We start from the raw sequence: 12,331 nt of genomic DNA, 5'->3' as shown, positions 1-12,331 counted from the left end.
ATTTGTTTTTAAAAACCCTTTACTCAACATACTGAGCTTCCCCAGTCCTTCCCGCAGCTGCCGAAGCCATGGAAATGGGAATTCGCAGGAGACTAAGGAGACAGAGACCCAGCACCATGGGGTCGTGGTTTAGGTCACGGTTTAGGTCGGCAAACTGCGGCTCGTGAGCCACATACAACTCTTTGGCCCCTTGAGTTTTTAGCAAAGGCCAGCTTAGGAGGACCCTAATTAAGTTAAGCACAATGTACCTACCTATATAGTTTAAGTTTAAAAAATGTGGCTCTCAAAAGAAATTTCAATCGCGGCACTGTTGATATTGGGCTCTGTGGACTAACGAATTTGCCGACCACTGAGCATCAGGAAAGAGTCTGACCTCTTGCAACAGGGCCCTCCAGGCCCCTTCGGTATCTGATTGTCCTTTTGGACACAGAAGCTACCGGGCAACCAGCGGTTCTCTCAGCGGCTGGTCAAGAGCGGTAAATGTAAAGCAGTTTCAGAAAACGACTTCCCATGATTCACTGGGCAAACCCATGATTCATTGCGTCCCTGCCATTCACATAGGGAGGGGCGATCAAAGCAGGTGTACCGCGGTAAGGACGTGACATACTGAGTTTATTCTTGTTTCGTTATTTATTCATTGTTGTATTCTATTACAGCGGTAAGCCTGATTTGCCCACCCCTGTATTCTCCTCGCAAAACTCTCCCAAGGACAGCACTAGCACGCCCATGCTCGGGATGAGGAAAATGAACTTGAACGAGATCACACTCCCTACGTGTACATCATCTGCCAGGACGTGAACCCAGGTCTACGCTAAAACCCACTCTTCCACCGGCCAACCTTCCCCTTCCCCCCACACCCTAGCCTGGGCTGACCAGAGCCCATATTTGCAACCGGGTCCGACTCCTCTGTATTCTGTGTGTTTTCGTGACCTTTCCTTTCTCTCAGAGAAAGAGGAAAAAAAAAATGCACCTGGAGAAAACATGTTCCCCGGGTCGGAATCAAGGCCCCTGACCTTTTCCTGTTCCATAAGCCTCAGGACGTGCCCACCTCTCTCTGTGCCCGCTCCCGTCTCCCGCACGCCCCCTGCTCGGTCCCCATGCTGCCAAGCAGCGGGGCCTTAGGAACACAGATTAGCTGCACAAATACCACGAAAAATCCTCCTAACACCCTGATCCAAAGAAGTCCAGCAAGGAGCTTTACAGAGGGAAAATCTTGCCCTTGCACCTTAAGAGAAAAATCACGAGCTTCTGTCTTGTGATTTTCGAAGACATGGGACTAGAAAAGACGAGTCATATCGTTTTGAAAACCCGTGTGCAAGTCAAGATGCACTCACGGCCAGCGAGACCCGCTCTCCCCCTGCACAACCAGCCGGGGCCCGGGGGCGGGGGAGCTCCCTCGGCTGCACGGACAGGCTCATCGTTATAAAGGGCTTGTGGTTTTGATGGCGAAGACAGAGGGGAGGCTGGTACTGGGTACCTTACCCGCCCATTCTGGCCTGCTTCTGCAGGCGCTGCCCCGTCACTCACCCAGCAGGGCCGTCTGGGGGTGGGTCCGCGAGTGTCTGCCTCTGGAGACGGACCTGGCGCGTGGCCACTGCCTGGCCTCAGCAGGGAGGAGGAGGGTGTGCCCGAGGAGCAGCAGAAAGCAGCCCACCAGCATCTTCTCCATCTTCAGGAATCGGAAGAGGGGCGTGGCTGTGACAGACACAACAGGAGAAGGGGGCAGGGTGAGAGGGGGCAGCAGACTGCCTCCCCGCGTCCCACACAGGCCACGCGGACTGAAAACACCATCGGTGCACCGGACCCGTAAGAACGCAGGCAACCAGCCCCCGCTGGTCGGCACTCTGCGCAGGGAACGCATAGCTGGGATTTCTCCTCCCTTTGGTCACTATCAGACGGAACGGAAAAATGTAAGTGGGGGAACAAAATCTATCCTGACGTTTCTTCACCATTGAGTTTATTACCCATGATTCATAGTCACATTCCAGATCTTGGATTTGAAAAAAGGAAAGAGGAAAAAAAACACACATCTGAAGATTCCAGGTAACAATAGTCTTTCAAGTCTAATAATAGTGAATGGCACAAATTAACGTATATGCATTTTCCCAGGAATTCACGTATAGGTAGCATAAGGGGCATCACAGGGCCAGCCTCTCCACCTCCCACACACGTCTACTAAGAGGGAGCATGGTGCAGTGGTGAAGGGCTCAGACCCTGGCACCAGACTACCTGACTTTGAACCTTGGCTCTGTCCTGGGTGACCTTGGGTGAGCTCCTCAACCTTCCCAAGCCTCAGGGGAATATGGGATAATATTAGTTAACTGAATGAGTTCATGCATGTAACTACAGCATACGGCATAGTGCCTGGCACACATAGGGGGCAGGGGGAGGTGTAGAAACAACCAAACAAGCAAAGAAGCTAAGGGACAAGAGAATAGGGCCAAACCAGAGGATGAGTAGAAAGGTTTCGTGTGCATCAAGAATTCTAACCGGAGGAGATAAGGAAGATGGCAGGTAGGTAAATGCCTGTACTCGCTGCCTCCCACAACCACATCAAAATTACAACTAAAATACAGAACCACCATCACCCAGAACCGCTGGAAAGCTGGCTGAATGAAGTCCTACAAGTAGAGAAGTAAAGAAGAAAGCACACTGAGACTGCTAGGAGGTGCTGAGGCATGAGCCACTTCTTTAATTGGGAAGGTGATTATCTCTGCAGAGGCCACCCACAGAAGCAAAGATCCTGGCCCCACACCAGTTACCTGTGCAGGAATGTCCGTACAACTACCAGCTGATTTCTCAACAAAAACTATACAGGCCAGACGGGAGTGAAAAGAAATATTCAAAGAGATGAATAACAAGGACCTACAACCAAGGTTACTCTACCCAGCAAAACTATCATTCAGAATTGAAGGTCAGCTAAAGAGCTTCACAGACAAGAAAAAGCTAAAGGAGTTGAAGGGGATTCTTTAAGAAGAGGAAGAAGAAGAAAAAGAAGAAGTTCAAAAAAATAAACAACAAAATGGCAACAAATGCATGCCTATCATCAATAAATAAATGAAAAGTGATGAATTTTACTGTGTAAGTTATATTCCAAAAAAGGTATTTAAAAGGAACTAAAGGGATAGGGACAAAGATACTGTATCTATGCCATCATAGAACCAATATGGCAATATTAATATCAGACAAGATAATTTCTTTTTAAGAGTCTCATGCTCTACCGACTGAGCTACCCAGGCACCTAAGATAGATTTCTTTTTATCTATCTATCTATCTATCTATCTATCTATTTATTTATTTATTTATTTTTATTTTATTGATTTTGTACAGAGAGGAAGAGAGAGAGATAGAGAGTTAGAAACATCGGTGAGAGAGAGTCATTGATCAGCTGCCTCTTGCACACCTCCCACTGGGGATGTGCCCGCAACCAAGGTACATGCCCTTGACCGGAATCGAACCCGGGACCCTTCAGTCCCCAAGCCGACGCTCTATCCACTGAGCCAAACCGGTCTCGGCTAGATTTCTTTTTAAATGCAATGCCAGTCCTGGCCAGTTTGGCTCAGTTGGTTATGTGTCCAGCCATGCACAGAAAGCGGTTTGATTCCTTGTCAATGCACATTTCTGGGTTACAGGCTCAATCCCTGTTAGGAGGTACGCAGGAGTCAGCAAATAAATATTTCGTTTTCACATCAATGTTTCTCTCTCTCTAAAAAAATATATATAAATAATAAATAAATAAAGCAATGCACTTGGTTGGTATAGCTCAGTTGAGCATCAACCTATGAACCAGGAGGTCACAGTCCGATTCTGGATCGGGGCACATACCGTTTGTGACCTTGATCCCCAGTAGGGGACAAGCAGGAAGCAGACGATCAATGATTCGATCTCATCATTGATGTTTTTATCTCTCCCTCCCTTCCTCCTTCTGAAATCAATTAAAAAGGAACAACTTAAAAAAAAAATACACACACACACACACACCATATTGCCCTAGCCGGCTTGGCTCAGTGGGTAGCGCATTGGCCTGTGGACTGAAGGGTCATGGGTTCGATTCTGGTCAAGGGCACATGCCTCGGTTGCAGGCTCGATCCGCAGTAGGGGGCGTGCAGGAGGCAGCCGATCAATGATTCTCATCACTGATGTTTCTATATCTCTCTCCCTCTCCCTTCCTTTCTGAAAATAATAAAGGTATGTTTTTAAAAAACCGCCATATTTTTTAATATGCAATTGCTGTGAGACAAGAAAAAATAAGTCAGTGCATGTCGGCGCATGCCGCCAATAGTAATAGCTGTTTCTGTTTGGCATTTAAAGCTGGTAGCATTTGTAGAACAGGAGCCAATTCTAACTGGAAAACAGAATGATATTCAAAAAACAGTTCTCTGTGAGCACAGGAGGATTGTTGGGCCGAGAAACAGAGGTTAATTCGATCTGAAGAGATTCCATACAAAGCGTTTGGGAGCACGGAGAGAATATTTTTGTAAAACACAACAGCTCTGACTTTTCTATTAGCAATTCTCCTCTTCTCCCTGTGACCATGAGTCTTATTGTTGGTACGGGAAGGGAGAGGAGACTGTTCTGCCCCTCTTAGCTGTGGGTGCTTCTAAGCATCCCTGTTCCAAGTAAACTGACAGGCAAGCAGGTTCCCCCACAACCAGCCCTCTGTGCTGGGGGCCTTGAGAGGACAGAGCATCGGCCTGCAGACTGAAGGGTCCCAGGTTCGATTCCGGTCAAGGACATGAACTTTGGTTGCGGGCACATCCCCAATGGGGGGTGTGCAGGAGGCAACTGATCTATGTTTCTCTCTCATCGATGTTTCTAACTCTCTATCCCTCTCCCTTCTTCTCTGTAAAAAAAAAAAAAAAAAAAAATCAATAACATACATATATTTTTAAAAATCAGATGAGGTACGACCCTGCTATCCTGAAGAAGGAGGGCAGGATGTCCTCCGAGGTGGTAGATGCTGCCTCCGGACAGGAAGAGAAGGGACAGAGGATACTAATATTTTTAAGTGCCTGCTCCGGGCCAGACAATGATCTGGGCATTTTATATGTTTTCATCTCGATTGTTCCCTACAATCATCTATTGAGGTTGACAAGTTCGCAAATTAACGGATGGAACACTAAGATTCACGGGCAGAAAGCCCGTCTCCGAGCCTCAGAGCTAGTCAAGTGACCAAGTCATCTTCCGCTCCAGTCCTTTCCCTGTGGAGACAACCTGGGCGGCTCAGCCACCAGGCTGGGAACTCAGAGCCTGCTGCCCTGTCTCCCTCACATCGCCATCACATCATGTGTGGACGACCCCTGGCTGTCACGCCTCTGCCTGGTGCCAGTCCGGCCCTCCGGACTGTTCCCACCTCAGCAGCAACGCCCCATTTCTCCACTCCCCTCTCCCCGACTCTTCCAGGAGCCTCAGAACTGCTCTTCTGACTTGGGTCCTTCACGGGTCTTCTCTGTTCGGAATCCACTGAGGGCCTTACTGCAGAACGCTCATGTGTAAGGACCTCCAGGACTGGCCACCAGCCACCCCTCCAGCCATGGCAGTCCCACCTCCACCTCTGACCAGCATACCCCTGCCCTCCCCCTTCCCCCCTCTCTGACACACACACACACACACACACACACACACACACACACCAGTGCCTGAAGAACTCAGACTCTCGTTATAGCTGAGTGTCTTTACCCTTGCTGGTCTTTTGGCCTGGAAGGTCTACATTCTACATTCATCAAAATTGTCTTCATTCCTCAAGGCTCAGCTCCTGTTTACCCACTCTCTAAAATGTTTTCCAGCCGAAACCGGTTTGGCTCAGTGGATAGAGCGTCGGTCTGCGGACTGAAAGGTTCCAGGTTCGATTCCGGTCAAGGGCATGTACCTTGGTTGCGGGCACATCCCCGGTAGGGGGTGTACAGGAGGCAGCTGATCAATGATTCTCTCTCATCGTTGTTTCTAGCTCTCTATCCCTCTCCCTTCCTCTCTGTAAAAAATCAACAAAATATATTTTAAAAATATGTATATATAGTTTGTTGATTTTTTACAGAGAGGAAGGGAGAGGGATAGATTGTTAGAAACAACGATGAGAGAGAATCATTGATCAGCTGCCTCCTGCACACCCCCTACCGGGGATGTGCCCGCAACCAAGGTACATGCCCTTGACCGGAATCGAACCTGGGACCTTTCAGTCCACAGACCAACACTCTACCACTGAGCCACACCGGCTTTGGCAACAAAATATATTTAAAAATAAAATGTTTTCCAATTTTCTCAAAGAGGACTGACTTCCCGCACACCCCTGACAATGGGTTCCTTATCTGCTCTAATGCGTGGTTTCTTTTTCTCGCTGCCATAGCTGTCTCCCTGCCTAGACTGCGAGTCGTTCCTTGGGACTGCACCTGGTCATGTCCGTATTCCTCACGTGCTGGGTGCTGAATGTTATAAATAAAACTTTTTAAAATAGATAAAAGTTGAATTAACGCATTTATTGATAAAAAAAAAAAAAGGTCAATAAATGTTTCATCAAACTGGCTCTAATTCAGCACGGGACAACTGCCAAGGCCAAGGCCAAGTGTTCCTCTCCTGTGTTTGCCTGAATGTTGGCGACACTAGGACAGGAGCATCCTTGCTTTTTCCTCCCTTCAGGCTGGAATGCGGACATCCCGGCTGGAGGCCCAGCAGCCACTCTGCCCCATGAGGCACCATGGAAGTGGAAGGCGAGACCCCACCCTCCCTTTGGACACGCTGCCTTCAGACTTCGAGAACACAAAACAGAAATAGCAAGCTTCCTTCTCGAAGCCACTGTCCCATTTTTTCTGTAACTTGATACTGAACACAATCCTAACGAATAGGCTGTTTCTCGGTCTCTCGTCTGGAATCCATCTGGCACCAGCGCTGAATTCGGTCTTCCCAACCCAGTGTCATGCTTCTCACGCTCCTACTCAAAAACTGTCAGTGACTTCCACATGCCGTTAAGATAAAAATCGAGATTCCTCAGCTTGTCAGTCAAAGCCCCACAATCTGGCCCTGTGTTACAATGCTAACCTCAAAACTCTCACTCCTGCGAGTGAGGGCAGGCCCTGGTGGCTCCAGTTTGCCTGGCCCAGGACTCGGGAAGCAAAGAACCTTGCAGCCTGGCAGGCACATTGGGGGCCGGGGACACAATTCTCCTGGCACAAATCATAAACCCATCCTGGTATCCGGACAGGGTTTTAGGATGCTGTCACTCTGAAAGCAAGGGGGGGGGGGGGGGGGAGGCGCGCTGCTGTGCAAGCGTGGACTCTCCTCCTGGCAAACTCCGGTTAAACACATGCGGTCTATCTGTCGCCTGCATGGATGGATGGGGGAGGCAGTCCCTCTGAGCTTGGAGGGAGGCGACTGCTCTGAGGAGCTTCTGGCTTTTTCTAGAAAGACAGGCGCTGAAGCTCACTCACCCCCTGACCTTAGGGTGTACCTGGGACTGTTCTGAGCACTTGGATCATCCTCACAGCCCTGAGGGTACGATCCCATTGAGCAGATGAGGAAACTGAGGACGGAGGGAGGAGCTGGGTAACTTCAAAGTCACTCACCCAGCCCTAACCGGTTTGGCTCAGTGGATAGAGCATCGGCCTGCGGACTGAAGGGTCCCGGTCAAGGGCATGTATCTTGGTTGTGGGCACATCCCCAGTAGGACGTGTGCAAGAGGTGTGCAAGAGGCAGCTGATGGATGTTTCTCCCCATCAATGTTCCTAACTCCCTAGTCCTCTCCCTTCCTCTCTGTAGAAAAGTCAATAAAACGTATTTTTTTTTAAAAAAAGGTCACTAACCCAGGACACCTGGGCAGGCCCACCCCACAGCCCCGTGCGGGATTGGCGCTTGCAAGCCCCCTTCCCGTGCTCCCCGGGCTGGAGCCTTCGCCAGACAGTCTCCATGTCTCTGCCCCCTTCCCAACTGGTCTCCGGTTCCCAGCAAACTGCCACGCAATGCCCCCCGCCCCGTCCGCTCTCCACAGCGGAGGGGAGGCTGGGGTCCAGCCGCCGCGGGCATTCACGCACGGGGATCGGCTCCACAAGTCTCCCTCCCCGGCGCCCGCAGAGGGACACAGCGCCCCCACGGGGCCGTGCGAGGGAGCGCGCCCAGCTCGCCGGGAGGGTCTGCGGCGCGGCCCGGCCGGGGGCGCTCGGCCCGGAGGGGCTCAGCGCGGGGCCCCGGGCGGGGCCGGAGCCGGGAAGGGGCGCCCGGCGCTCGGGGCGCGCGGAGCCGCGGGGTCCGGGGGTGGAGGTGGAGGAGGGGTGCCCGGGAGCCCCAGCTCTGCCTCCCCGTCCGCCAGTCGGTCGGTCGGTGGGTCGATCTGTCTGCGCCTGGGGTCGGCGGGGCGGGACCCGGGGGCAGCGGGACCCGGGGGCAGCGGGACCCGGGGGCAGCGGGACCCGGGGGCAGCGGGACCCGGGGGCAGCGGGACCCGGGGGCAGCGGGACCCGGGGGCAGCGGGACCCGGGGGCAGCGGGACCCGGGGGCAGCGGGACCCGGGGGCAGCGGGACCCGGGAGTGCGGGCCCAGCGGGACCCGGGGGTGCGGGACCCAGCGAGACCCGGGGGCAGCGGGACCGGGGGTGCGGGACCCGGGAGTGAGGGACCTGGGGGTGCGGGACCCGGGGAGCGCGCCCCGCTCACCTGCAGCCGCCGGCGCCCGGGGGAGCGGCGGGGACGCGGCCGCCCGGGCCTCCCTCGTGGGCGCCCGCTGGCCGGGCCGGGAGCCGCGCGGGCCTCGGGGAGCGCTCGTGGGAGCCGCCGCCGCTGCCTGGTCCGCGGGCGCCGCCTCCCAGTCCCATCCCCGGGCGCCCCGCGCTCGCTCGCCGGCCGCCTGGCGGCGCCGGGCCAGCGCGGGCGGGAGCGGGGGCGGCGCCGCGCGGCGGAAGGGGGTGTCCTCTGGAGGGGGGGGGGGGGCGTGCGGAGGGCGCGGCGCGGACCGCCCCACCCCGCAGGCGGGCGGCCCGGAGCCGGCGCCCTGCCGTGCGCCCCGCCCGCTGCCACCTGGCCCGGCTCTGGGCCCCGCGGGGGCGGGAAGGGGACCGCAGGGGTCCCGGCCGCAGGCTCAGCGCGGCGGGGAGCTCAGGGGGCCTGGATGGGGAGGGGCGTGGGAGGCAGGAGAGCATCTCTGGGGAGACGGGAGGGCCCGCAGGGGTCCTGGATCCTGAACTTAGGGGGATCGTGGTTGACAAGAGGCATCCATGGACGGAGACAAGGAAAAACAGTGATGAGAGCGAAAAACCGGTTTGGCTCAGTGGATAGAGCTGCGGACTGAAGGGTCCCAGGTTCGATTCTGGTCAAGGGCATATCCCCAGTAGGGGGTGTGCAGGAGGCAGCCGATCGATGCTTCTCTCTCATCGATGTTCCTAACTCTCTATCCCTCTCTCTTCCTCTCTGTAAAAAGTCAATAAAAATAAATAAATATATAAATATATAAATATATAAATATATAAATATATATATATATATATATATATATATTTTTTTTTTTTTTTTTTTAAGTGATGAGAATTGGGATAATGAGTGGCAAGTGCCAGGAGCGGTCTTCTCAGTGCCTAGAGCAGCCCAGCAGCGCGCAAGTCCCATGAACAGAGCAAGTCCACTGGCCAGGGACCAGGCCCAGGAATGAGGGGGAGGGAGGGTGCCCGGATGGAGAGGAAACAACGTCGAACCCTAAAAGAGCAGGAAAAGACTAGTTCAGACAAGACGTTTGAAATTATGGCGAAGGTATTTGCAGGGGTTTTTTTTGTTTGTTTGTTTGTTGTTTTACAGAGAGGAAGAGAAAGGGATAGAGGGTTAGAAACATCCATCAGCTGCCTCCTGCACACCCCCTACCGGAGATGTGCCTGCATCCAAGGTACATGTCCTTGACTGGGATTGAAACCGGGACCCTCCAGTCCACAGGCCGACGCTCTATCCACTGAGCCAAACCGGTTTCGGCTGATATTTGCAGTTTTGTAAAGTGGGAGAACATGATTTTGGAGGTCCCCTCAGAACTTGGTGGAGGTGGGGTGGGGGAATGCAGACAGAGGATTGGTCAGTGGCAGGGAAAGAGCTTGGTGTGTCACTCACTCTACCAGCTCTCCCTGCTCCTGATGGGGTGACTGGGCTCCACACGACAGGCCTGGACATCTCCCAATACCACCTCCAAAATCCTGTCCCCCCCAAACCAATCACCCACAGCACCCAGTTCAGGTGTTCACAAGCTGTGGGGGAAGAGGCAGCAGAACTGAGTTCATGAGTTTCAGACCCTCTGCATGTGCCAGAGTCTGATCATTTACGTGTTCTTGGCTGCCGTTCCTCCTGACCATCACTCCTGTCTGGTGAGAGTGGGTTTCTGGAGTATGACAAGGCACCACGGTCAGAACCGGTTCTTCAGAAAAGCTGCCGAGGAGGGCGATTAAAAAACTTGCAGCCGCACAGCAAGAGGTTAGCACGCTCCAGCCCTCGGGTGCCACAATGCCAGGAAAGAATCTTGGACTCGCGCTCCCTTCCGCTGCACCTTCGGTCGGCTTGGCACGCTCGGCTGCCTGCGCTGATGAGAAACGGCTCCTTTGTATTTCTCGGGGAGGCGGTGGGCAGAGGGCAGAAAGCGGAGGAAAAAGTCTTCAGGAAATGTTTGGTCTCCGAGGCCTTGGATCCCACGGATGAACAGTCCTCCTGAACCCGGGCCAGGGACCATCGCCGAGGAGAGGAGGAAGGGCGGTACCGTTTATGGAAACTTAACGTTTACCCGCGCTGCCTTCTTCCAAGACAGCCAGTACGACCCCATCGTTTACCAGGAAAACAACAGCAACGCTGAGACCCTTCCAACCGCACGTGAAGGAATTGTAATGGAGAGACTGATTCTAGGGACTGGTGTGTGCCAGTTGAAACGGGGTATCTTCCCCCAGGGGGTGTGTATCCCAATTCTTCAGAATTGTGGGGAGCACACGCCTGGGGCCGAGTCAAGCAGGTCGGTGAGCTGTCGGACCTGCTTGTAAAAGGATTGCAGGTCATGCCGAAACCGGTTTGGCTCGGTGGATAGAGCGTCAGCCTGTGGACTGAAAGGTCCCGGGTTCGATTCTGGTCAAGGGCATGTACCTTGTTTGCGGGCACATCAGGGGATGTGCAGGGTCAATGTTCCTCTTTCATCGATGTTTCTAACTCTCTATCCCTCTCTCTTCCTCTCTGTGAAAAATCAATAAAATATATTAAAAAAAAAAAAAAAAAAAAAAAAAAGAACTTGGATATGCACAAAAGGATTGCAGGTCTGCCAGGAAGAGCGCGGAGCAGCAGGGAGCTCCAGTCAGAAAAAAGCCACGCCTTCGTTTCCTGGTTACCTTTGGAGCCAAGGCAAAGTCATCATAATAAAGGCTGCGGGGGAAACGCCCGTCGGTGCCTTTGCTGCCAGGGGGCCTGCTCCCGGCTTGGGGCACAGAGAATCTCACTCAGAAGCACGTGGGTAAGGTTTTTAGCGCTCCTGTGGGCACTCGAGCAAGCAGACAAGAATTAGGGTGTCAAGTATCCCTGCGTTCAAGAGTTACTAGGAGCCGAATCCGGTTTGGCTCAGTGGATAGAGCGTCGGCCTGCGGACTGAAGGGTCCCGGGTTCGATCATGGTCAAGGGCATGTGCATTGGTTGTGGGCACATCCCCAGTGTGTGTGTGTGTGTGTGTGTGTGTGTGTGTGTGCAGGAGGCAGCTGGTCAATGTTTCTCTCATCGATGTGTCTAACTCTCTATCCCTCTCTCTTCCTCTCTGTAAAAAAAATCAATAAAATATATATATAAAAGATTTACTTAAAAAAAAGAAAAGAAAAGAAAGAATGGCATAACGGGATGGTGTGGGGAGTTTAAGGCATAAGCAGGAGTGAGGGACTATTTGACTTGTTTTCTTGGATATTGACAAGGCTGAAACACCACCTGTCTCCCTGGAGACCAGCTCCCACTTTGGAAGTGAGGGAGAATCGGCTATGTATGGAAGTATCAGTTAGCAACACGGATCACTGCTTCTCTCATCCCGAAACCCAGCAGTGAATCACAGTGGTCTGTGGTTGGAAGCCGGGAGTCTCAAGCCTGTGACACTCAGCTATCTTCTCGCAATGCCACGCATGCGTATGTCTGCATTGGTGGCCTGCTATGAGTTCAGATTGCAAGATACTTGGGCAAGGAGTGTGTGTTTCTGCCCTGTGAAACCCTTCAGCATGCTGGCAGAGCTCAGTACGTGGCAGCTGAAGACTAATAAAAATATCAGAAGTCAGGACTTTGCACGGTCTCTCTTGCTGAGGGTTATTGCCTGGTTATTGCCTGGTTCCAACGGAAGGAGAAACACTACAGATGGTCCAGTGGAAAGAATA

General features: G+C 52.9%; 1 protein-coding gene across 4 annotated transcripts in view; it reads right to left on the bottom strand.

The window, feature by feature from the left end:
- Positions 1 to 8,819, bottom strand: part of MATN2 (matrilin 2) — an 83,731-nt gene extending 74,912 nt beyond the window's left edge. For 2 of the 4 annotated variants that reach the window (XM_045581329.1, XM_036436598.2), the window contains exons 1-2: positions 8,640 to 8,819; positions 1,528 to 1,695 (exon numbers count right to left, since the gene is read on the bottom strand). In XM_045581329.1, coding sequence (XP_045437285.1) covers positions 1,528 to 1,669 — 142 coding nt within the window. In that variant the 5' untranslated portion in view covers positions 1,670 to 1,695; positions 8,640 to 8,819. The remainder of the gene's footprint in view (positions 1 to 1,527; positions 1,696 to 8,639) is intronic. The other 2 variants (XM_036436595.2, XM_036436596.2) reach the window with 1 other exon arrangement.
- Between the last annotated feature and the right edge of the window lie 3,512 nt (positions 8,820 to 12,331).

This window comes from Pipistrellus kuhlii, unplaced genomic scaffold (genome assembly GCF_014108245.1).
Source record: "Pipistrellus kuhlii isolate mPipKuh1 unplaced genomic scaffold, mPipKuh1.p scaffold_m20_p_14, whole genome shotgun sequence".
Classification (NCBI taxonomy): Eukaryota; Metazoa; Chordata; class Mammalia; order Chiroptera; family Vespertilionidae; genus Pipistrellus; species Pipistrellus kuhlii.
This window is presented reverse-complemented; position numbering and strand designations above follow the sequence as displayed.